Below are 10486 nucleotides of genomic sequence, written 5' to 3'. Positions count from 1 at the left end.
TACAGGGCAAGAAAACAAGTGACAGACAACTGGAGGCATTTAGCCATTGAAATTTATTTTTTTTTTTTATCAGCAAGACAGTTAACATTGTGTCATTTAAAAAAATGTTAACAAGCAAAACACAAAGGAATGAAATGTGAGCTTAATTTTTTTCCCTTTTCTCAGGATGAAAGCTTTTAAGCTTTTACGGAAACAAGTCTTCTGAAGCATTCGGTCTGGAATGTTTAAACAGTTTGACCTAAAACTGAACCTCTCACAGGTACCTGGCTGTCGTTTGTTTTTTGGTCCTGCTCTTTGGCCCTCTGTAACCTCTACCATAAATCTAAAAGGAATGCACTTCTTAACAATACTCTACTTTTTAGTGGCTGTATACTAATGTGAAATTGAAGCTCACATTAGAGCGATGACACCCAACATGCTACACCTTGCTGTAATTGGACCTCTACTATAACAAAGATGATACACTGACTCCCTTTTAACAGTCATAACTGACCATATCCAGTGACTAAACTTTTACTGTGTGCAACAGACACAAACTATTAGTATTAGGGTCACATGAAGGGGAAACTTTATTCTCAAAATTAATAATAATGAAAATGTGGAGATTTTGTCATTTTTATTCTACAGACTGCTTCATGGAGTTAAGCTCATGAAACATCATCAGTCCTTGTGTTTTTTGGTACAACATCTGTACTGCATAAGTGTGACCATAAATGTCCTTGCATCTGTCCATCTCCAGCTATTTCATTTTAACCAGATACATATTTCTGCACCTTCAGTGTCTGTATGCTCATGGTCACGTTGTTTCTCTTCCCCTTTAATGTGGCCCTAATACTCATTCATAAATAAACAGCATAACTTTTCAGGAGAAAAAATGTTTTTAAAAAATAAAATAAAATTCATGTCTTACCAGCTGAATTTGTTAATGTGTTCCCATGGCTGGGTTTGGCCACAATAATCTAGAGGCCTGTCAGGTTAGTGCACGAAATGCTACAGGATATATTAAGCTAAATGTTTAAAAAAGGCCTTTTAATAAAAATATGGTTCCAAAGTAATGTAATCGTAGCTATAGAAAAGGAAAGGAAAATATGTAAACACTGATGTGCTGCTTGTATGTAAAGCAGTGGCCTTTGTTGACATGAGGTGGTTAAGGGTGTAAAACCCCAATCCTCCTCTTAGTACACATTTGAATAGTACACTGTCCTCTCCCGATGGGCATTCTTGAGCTGGTTCAGGAGAACTAAGGCGCAGATCATGGCCGTCATCTGTTGTGCAGACAAAGGAGGAGGGCAAGTAAAGAGCAGGGATGGGATAAAGAGCTATGCAATGACCAACCCACTACATCATCCCGAGAATTGAACCAGCAACAGGTGAAAGAGTGTAAAGGAGGCTAGACCTTCCAGCCACAGCAATCAGATCGCATACAGCTACAGAAGTGTGTGTGTGAGAGAGAGAAGTCGAAACAAACAGGACAAATCCAACCCTGTTGATGTACTGGCCGTGTGTGTTTAAAGGCACTAAAGTAAAGATTAAAGAGTTGACTAGTGGTGGAGGGAATATTCAGAGCACCAGAGGGTTTCTTATACTGTTTTGCCAGCAAATGTCAATCCTTCTGCAGAAGAAGCAAGTTCGGTGATTAAAAATGTGAAAACTCATTTGCTAAATGCTGTGATGTGCTGTCAAACCTGTCAACTGTAAGCTGAGTTGTGTTTGTTAGGTTGGATTTCTCCTATAACAACTGCTAATGATAAAAATTTGAGACAATGCTGAGAGCAGCAGATGGAGTATGTGTAGTTCACTCTAAAGCAATGTGGAGTAAAATCAAAACGGTGTGACAAGCGCAGTGAGAATGAAGAGTGCACTAAGCATAAGCCACGGGGATGTTGGCTGCGCTGAGAGGAGTGAAAAAGACCGGGTCCTGGTCAGCACATGTGCTGGTGACTACTTCATGCTGAGCTGGCTGAAAGTTAGCCCGAGTAGAAGTGGTCTGAGTCAGGATAATGTACTGAGGTGTTGAGGCAGAAATAATCTTTCTGCTGAGGGTAATGCTGCAAATCAGAGCGATGATCTTTGGAATGATTGGGGAAATAAAATGAGAAGAAAAAGTTTGAAAAGGGAGGGGAAAGAAGTATTTAAGAGAGAGAGGAGTGCAAAGTGATTAATGTATGGCCATTGACATGAACAACAATATAGAACCTTTAGTACTGTGTATAGACTAATAGTAACAGGAACAACAGACTGTACTATCTTCCCTACTATTTGTAGCATTTGCCAACTCATTTGAAGCTTTACTTGTTGCAAAGTAAACGTGCATCATTTGCCTACCAGGAGCACTCCAGTTCCAACGAAGATGCCCATCATCATTGGTGCTTTACTGTTAAAGGCATCTGCGATGATGCCAGGACAGCTCTGCAGGAAGACCGAACAAACTGAGCATCTAGTACAGTACAGCTGAGTGAAAGAGGTAAAGCAGTGCAGTTTGCAGTGGTGGCAGGACCACTGTAAACGGCTTCATTTATTGGCACCAACTTACATCCATCTTGATGCTTTCCAAAAACCCATCTGGTTTGGGGCAGGTCTGCTTAACGAGCTCTATTATGGAGACACCAGTCGCTCCACAGCAGTGAAGCTGCAAAGAAGGCAGATGACGGAAGAGGTGAAGGGAGGCAAAAAACAAGTCTTAAACACTACCCTGCGCAGCCCTGTGGAGAAACTAAACACCCTTACTGCTTCCACAGGAATTGAGATGGAAACAGCTGACAGTGACGTCTTCTTGGTGTGTGATATTAGGCATATAACTCGTATGCATAAAGCGGAAAAGACTTGAGTATACAGGAAGCAAGAGTTAAAATTTAGTATTAGGTAAAAATGAAAAACAACAGCAGCTTATATACGTACAGTGTTGTGGATGAAGGTGAGTGTGACAGCAATTCCTGGGTCTTGATTGTGCACATAGAGAGCATACAAGGTACCATAGAACTCAACTAACTTGCTTCCAACCTTTAACATGAGAGATCAAAACACAATCTTATGGTCAGGACATACTGGACACATTAATTGATTTTCATTCCTTTTATCAGTATTTTCTCTCACCTCATCCCTTTTGTAGTTGGCAAGCACTCCAACAACAACTACCACAGCAGCCAGTATGGCCAGAAGGGCGGAGAACTGAAGGGACAGGAAGAACTGTTAACTTTAACACTTTTAAACACACAGGAACAGGAAGTGAAACAGCTTTTCCAGTTTTATGTGGGTGCATCAAGAGAAGACGAGGCTTAACATTGCAGTAAATTCTAACAAGGACCTGTTTCAAGCTTGACTAAATGTTTTGCTCATTCCACTGTTTTTGTTTGGAGTCATTTCCTTGTTAGAGTCGCAGAGCCTGTTATGAAAATCCCTTTGCTGCATTACTTCTGTGTATCAGGTCACGCTTCCAACTGGCTTGCCTTTGCAGTACGTAACTAACGAGGAATGCCTCTCAGTTTTCCTCTCAAAAAAGATAGATGCCAGAGGTCAGAAGTGCAGACTTTCAAAGATTAAGCGTGCTCACCAGAGCTATGAGTAACTAAAGTATCAGCTCAAGTTCCCCATCCCTTCCTTGCATCTGGGATTCTGCCTGCAGTTTTGATACAGCCTGAAGATTTCAGAGCAAAAAATTAACTGGTACTGGACGTCCATTAATTTCCTTTAACTTTAACAGCCTTAAAAACCAAGAGGGCTTGACCCGAGGATGTAATTTACAGTTAGGACACAGCCAAAAAAACAGCCAAGATGAAAACTGAGAGGTCACTGTGTGATTATTGCCAGTTGCCTGTTTCGTCAGCGTGATTACACACAAAGTTACAAAATATCCTCTGCCAAGGCCAACTGGGTAATACACTTCTGTTCTGTGTATCTGAACCTGGATAAAGGTCTGAATCAAAAAGCGAAATGTTTAAGTGGTTCAAAAACCTCTGCATATTTCAGACCTCCCAGAAGTAACTACAGCTATCAGCAAGATGTGAAGAAACAAATTCTGCAACTTTATGTGCAAAACATCTGTATGTTGTGTTGAAGAGACATCAACTTGAGTTGAGCTAGGGCTATGCTGTACTTTTGATGTAATACCAATCTAAACCAAAAGATGGAGCAGTGAGTCAGTGTGGTCTTTTGGGTGGTGAAAAGAAATAAATAACCAGATTCTTTTCTTTTATCCAGCTGGTCAGAATTTCTTATCCATATGTTGGCCTTCTGTCTTTAAAAGAAAGCAATTAGCTAGCTTTCTTGAAGTTCCTAACTTCGGTCATCGAGGCTAACAATTATAAACCTCTTTTAATATTTAAAGTCATGATAATATTATAGTGCATGATCCGTGGATGGAATTGTACAATTCAATGCAGTTGCGTGAAGACCTTGTGTGATTGGTGGGGTTGGGACAGTTTGCATTGCAAATCTTTAAACTTGTAGCCATGCAGCTCCTGCAGACCAGAGACACACACCAACCTTTCTGCACTCTATTTCTACACTGTGTTCAGACTCACACAGGATAAAATACTTGCACTGATGCTAAAAACCTTAGTAGGTTTACTGATCTGGCAGCAATAAGGGGAATCAATAGGGAACCAACTATATAAACACCCAATAATGGGAAATAATTGGAAATTGGAAATAATAATTGTTTGAACAGGCCACAAATAATTCTGGTGCATGATTTTAATGTCTAATCTAATAAACATTCAATACGCATGCAAAATGTAGCAAAGCTTTTGGTTTTTATCACAATGCCACGCTCGGCTTTTGTTTGACTTTAAACAAAGTCAGCTTAGTATGCCGCATGACGTTAACCTGCCTTGTATCTCATATCATCTTAGACTATTTGACTCATGGGGGGAGCAGAAGCTCTGTGTAAAAGGCCGTCCTTCCTTCCTTCCTTCCTGTTTCATTGTGTCATCAATGAATGGAGAAGACTGAGTACTCGGAGAGCAGCTTATTAATTACACTTTCCTCTGGCACTCTGTTGACTTGTCTCTGTGGTTCCACAGAAATTATGTTGTAACAACTTGTTGAACTTGATGTACACGTTAGAATCAAGGATCTGATCTGAATAACGACTTTACACAGGTTTTACCATTTGCACCAGCATGTAGGTGATGCATGTGCTCTAACATTTAAGCACCATTTCCAGCATTCACCTTAACCTCTGATGCTGGCACTGGGGTGGTTTTAAAGTGTTTCACCATCTTCCTGTTAAACACAGATAAAAGCCTGAACAGTAACGTTAAAATTTGCCATAAAGTTAATGAACAAAGGAGTCCTCCAGGAAGCAGCGGGGTATTTAAGCTTGTTCTGAACATGTCCTTGCAGGGCACTTCTTGTTCAGGGCGGTTTGTTTTTTTAATGACTCCTAAGAAACGGCACCAAATGGGATTACTAGAGGTATACTAAATGTTACTAACACATTTTTGTTTTGGTTTCTCTAAAACTAAAACTAAAAAGCAACCTGAAACCTTCCCTTAACACTGAGTGAGTTAAAAGGTGTAACCACTGTGCGAGACAGGGTTTTGTGTTCACAGCACAGGAAACAACTGTTCTGACACCCATATTTACAGAAAAGTGAGACTGTAAGCCAACATGAATTACCCATCAAAACAACTCACCACTTGCAGAGCGCATCTCTTCTCGTTGCAGGCACCGTAGTCTCCAAACATCACCACAAACAGCATCACCGCCCCGAGAGCGATCAGCACAGTCACACCTGTTAATAAAACGGAACGGTCTGTCGGTAAATATGCATCGGAGCCAAATGTTCCATCCTGATTCTTCGACCTAATAAATGTACCGACCCATAACAAATGCGCTGGAGCTTAATTCCTCCACATGGAAAACTGCTCTTGTGTTGTCGCTGAACCTCAGCCACAAGCCAAGTCCAAGGAAGGCAAACCCCACCACCTGTCACATGAGGAAATAAAACCAGGACAAAAGTGTAATTAACAAAATTCCTGGTTACTTTCACATCCTCTGGTTACTGAAATATAGGTTTTTAGGGTCTATATTTATAAACCATGCTGTGTCACGTGTGACAGATGAGTGTTTTTCACACTGTGCAGAACAGCTGGCAGAGGGGACAAACAACAGGAATTGGCATTTCAGGAATTTAAGACGGCTTTCTTCTGATTGGCTGCCCCTCACAAGCATAACGTTTACACAGGAAGTGGGCAGGTCTGATGCTGTGATGACCACATTAAGGATTTTGCTCTCATTGATGTCATACAGAACCAAGAAGAACAGTTAGAATAGAAAAGTTAAACCATTTAGTATTATAGTATATAGTATTATTTAGTATTTTATCCAATACCATAAAGTTCTCTCACTTTGTTTTTTTGATTGTCAAGCATACCAACACTGGCACTGAAACAAATGTTGCAATAAGACAGTTTATAGAATTGAAGAAGTTGAAAATGTCGCAATGATACCATGTTGTATCAGTCTTTTCGTCCAGCACTCAAAAGATTTTATTTTTAAATATTTACATTTATTACATATAATTTACGTATCGTGTTTCATAGAAACATGTTTCAGGTCTTGTTTGGTCAGAATGATGTGATGGCTAAATGAGGCTGACAGGATTTTACTCAGAACTCTGGAAGTGGTGTCAGGAGATGAGGTGGAGGAGGGTCAGAAAGAAACAGGTGAAAGCTGAGATTGAGGACATACCAGCTTTTGAGGAGCCTTAGCAGGGACTACATGATCCAAAGTCTATTATGGACTTTGAAGTATAGTGTAAGCTAAGACTCTGACGTGGTGGCATTTGGTTTCTCAACTGCTGTGCAAAACACCGAGGTGTGAAGGGTAATCATCTATCCGTGGCAGCATTGTTCATGCTGTTTAAGAGAGTTCTCACTTTCCAGACGGCTTTATTCTTCTTCCACTCATCAGAGATACTGCCTTATTTTAAAGAGTCTGTACAATTTAACCTCACATTTCTGAAATCCCACTAAATAGCTAAGAACAAAAATGAATTGGTGGGTCTTAATTTGATCCCATCCCATACAACTCCTATTTAGTTATTTTTGTGACTGTATATATATATATACATTTCAAAAATTAAATACTGTTGGGTTCCTATCAGCTTATAGATGTGCACACACAGTTTACACTGATAGAAACGGTGATACCTGAAAATGAAAGTAACCTCTCTTGGTATCCTAAGAAACGAAACCACAAGGAAACCTGGTGTTGTTCCAAAAAGTGATCGTGTGCAAAACAGTCTACATTTCTACGTGGGTTGTTTTTTTTATCTTATGTCTTTGCTTATATCGGTAAACTAACTGTAGCCAATGTGATTTATGGGATTATAAATAAAATAAATGACCTGTTTTGTAAGTATCTGTAAGACTCTTTTATTGTACCCACATTGTAACCATTCCAGTCCTTTCCAGACCACCTATAATATCTTTGGAGGACTGGTTATATTTATTGCAACTTGAAATATGTTTTACAGATTAGAGTCCAACAGTTCATTAATAGAAGTTCAAATTGTTTGGCAAATACCGGAAATCACTTTTTGGCACAACACCCCTGTTTAATCGCAATATGACAACTTTTAATCCTTCATGTAAAAAAAAAAAAGCGCCTTTTTTCTGCCCGTTTATCTCAAGAATTGATCACAAAACAGCCGAAAGAAAACGAAAGCCATGCTTGGCCCCTCTACCCTCCCGTAATTAACCACGCAGTATTAAAATCGAGCCGGACTTACCGCAAAGATGATGTTGAAAATGATGAGGATATATTTGCAGAGCAAGCCACATCCATCCAGAGCCATGATGATGATGATAATCAGCGGATCGTTGAGCTGAACACACGGTGAAAGTCTGTAAAGTGCAAAAAGCAGAATTACCTCACTACTCCGAGCAGGCCTGGCAGGTTATGCGCATTTAAAAAAATACAAACGTTTTCTGTGCTGCTGTGTTAGTTTCTACTATTTCACTCTATTTAATCCGTTAATCGCGCATTAAGCAGCCAGTATTGCGTTTAAAAGGTTTAGTAGTCTTTTTGATTTCAAATAGATTACAGCGTGGCAGAAACGCTCGCTGTGAAATCATCTCCCAAACCAATCGATCAATACTTTTATCGATGTTTGTCTGCCTGATCAGCGGCCCTCGGTCAACTCACCAGGTGGGAAACGAAATAACTAAATCTTGAATGCTGCTGCGTGTGCTTTTCCAAGCCTTGATCTGCGTCACGCTCCGCCTCTTCGTCCTCGCTCGGTCTTCTCATTGGGCAAACCGCGTGAGTGACACATGCTTTGACCCAATGAGAAGGTGCAGTAACGGATCTTTTTTAGAAAAAGAAGGAAGCATTGAAAAGGAAACTTACGGAGAAACGAGAGCTAAAAAGACAGTGATAGTGTGATTTACGCATACCAGCAGACAGACGGTGACTGTTTGCGTCATTTAAAATGTTCTAATTTTGTATAAACATCAAAAAACGAAGAATAGGGATCTAAGCTTTTTTGTCTATTACAGTTATAATCTTTCTTGTTTCTTTCTTTCTTTCTTTTGTTGTTTTTTTTGGTTTTTTTTTTTTTTGGGGGGGGGGGGGGGGGGGGGAGTTGTTTTTGGTTTTTTGCTTTTTTGTAAGCTTCAAACAGGAAATGAGGAAATGTAGGAAGACAAAGTATTATTTCTTTGAACAGAAAGTGATCCATGCTGCACACGTGTGGTTTCCGTTCTGTGCACACAGCAAAATACAAAAATAATACCAAATATTTGACAATTGTGTACTCCAGATTTTATTGCTTTATGCCTCCCGTGTCAGTTCTCAGTTATCTAGTAATAAAGCTCGGCATATATGGGCAGAAATCTGTGCCATCAGAAACTGAATCTGAATAAGTTAAATTCGAATTTGAATTGCTCGGATTGAATCTGAATTGTAACTTGAATAAATGCTTTTAAAAACTGAATTTGAATTAGCCTAATTTGAAATTCAATTTATTGGTTTGAAAATGATCATCACTAAATTGAAATTGAATTTTATATTTTGAAAATGAATTCATTGCTTTGAAACTGTATTTTATTCTTTAAAAATTTAGTTCTCGAATAATTTCAGATTCACTTCTCACCATTCAGTTTCAGTTCTACAATTCAATTTCAGTTCCAAAATTCAGTTTTTTGGGACTTGCATCCGGTTCCGGTTCAAGAGTAATCGAGCGCAGATTAATAGAACTACGTTTTACTAGCGGACCGAAAGTGTTACTGAGGGGAATCTACAGCATCTTGAGCTGAATTAAGACTTCAGAGGTCGTCCGACCAGCGGATAAACTCTCAGGTTGGTAATAAATGTATTACATGTATAAGAACAAGCGTCATGTTAACAAATGATAGCCGTACAGTAACTTTTCTGCTTATTGTAGCTGTTAGCATTACTGGATCACCTCTGTTTGAAGTGATATGATATGTGACTATCACTGTGTTTAACTACCATAATAATTCTTAGGGTACTGAGCGCATGCTTAATTAGGTTTTTTTTTTTTTTTTTAACATACTGTTGCAACACACCTAGTAGGTCATTAGCAAGACTATAGACCTTGACTGCATGCTGAGTTGGCAATTCAGCCATTTGATTCATGTTACAGCAGTGTTGTAGCATTTCCAAATACATACATTTACTTAAATTTACTTGAGTAGGGTTAGGGGGCTGCCACCTCAGCATGCAGTCAAGTTCTATACTCTTGCTAATGACCTACTAATTGTATTCAGGTGTGTTGCACCAGGGACACATGGAAAAGTTGCATGACACCGGCTCTTGAGGACTGGAGTTTGAGACCCCTGTCATACGGAATATGACAGGTGTGGTTTAACTGTGTGAAGACTCTGAAGTTTCTCTTCTCTTCTGGCAGGACAGGAATGTGGCCTTGTCCTGTGAGCCACCGTAAGGATGTACTTGGAGTAGAACGGGACTGTCACCGGCCTCAGGCTCTTCACCTTTTCAAAGACAAAGCAGTCATTTAGATAAAATATTAGATATTGTTTACCTGTAAATGCACAAAGTAAATTTAGAAATGTAATTCTTGTCAAGAGTGATGAAGCACTGATAGTGTAATCTACAGCTGTGGCCAAACGTTTAGAGAATGAGAAGTGTTGTTTGTTTATTTACAAAGTTTGCTGTTTCAGTGATAGTTGTATATCATATTATATCACTTCAAACAGAGGTGATCCAGTAATGCTGCACTAATGAATTAGACGAACTATTCACTTTAGCTAAAGTTATTAAGTTAGCTGAAGAGTTGGGATGCTGTGTAAGACATAAATAAAGCTAAAATACAAAGATTTGGACACTGTTTTGCATGTTTCCCTACTGTAGGGGTCTCTGCAAGCATACAGGGCTCTGAGAGGGTACAAGATGACAACTTTGGAATTCTACTAGAAACAGTCGATCATATTTGTCAAAGCTGAATTCAGGGCAAACTACGCTAAATTAGCGTTTTTAGCTAACAGCTACAATAAGC

General features: G+C 39.4%; 1 protein-coding gene across 2 annotated transcripts; it reads right to left on the bottom strand.

The window, feature by feature from the left end:
* Positions 1-35: 35 nt before the first annotated feature.
* zgc:65811 (uncharacterized protein LOC393524 homolog) lies at positions 36-8246 on the bottom strand. 2 transcript variants are annotated; one of them, XM_063471368.1, is made up of 9 exons: positions 8152-8246; positions 7736-7850; positions 5823-5928; positions 5637-5734; positions 3094-3168; positions 2899-3000; positions 2534-2629; positions 2326-2409; positions 36-2068 (listed from the first exon to the last, which is right to left on the bottom strand). In XM_063471368.1, exons 2-9 carry the CDS (start codon positions 7799-7801, stop codon positions 1862-1864), a joined length of 834 nt encoding a protein of 277 aa, XP_063327438.1. In that variant the 5' UTR covers positions 7802-7850; positions 8152-8246; the 3' UTR covers positions 36-1861. The 2 variants fall into 2 exon arrangements, with proteins under 2 accessions (XP_063327438.1, XP_063327440.1); XM_063471370.1 differs by having other exon boundaries at positions 36-1265.
* Positions 8247-10486: the final 2240 nt, after the last annotated feature.

This window comes from Pelmatolapia mariae, linkage group LG4, assembly GCF_036321145.2.
Source record: "Pelmatolapia mariae isolate MD_Pm_ZW linkage group LG4, Pm_UMD_F_2, whole genome shotgun sequence".
NCBI lineage: Eukaryota > Metazoa > Chordata > Actinopteri > Cichliformes > Cichlidae > Pelmatolapia > Pelmatolapia mariae.
Note: the sequence above shows the minus strand (reverse complement) of the source record. Positions and strands in the feature narration are given on the sequence as shown.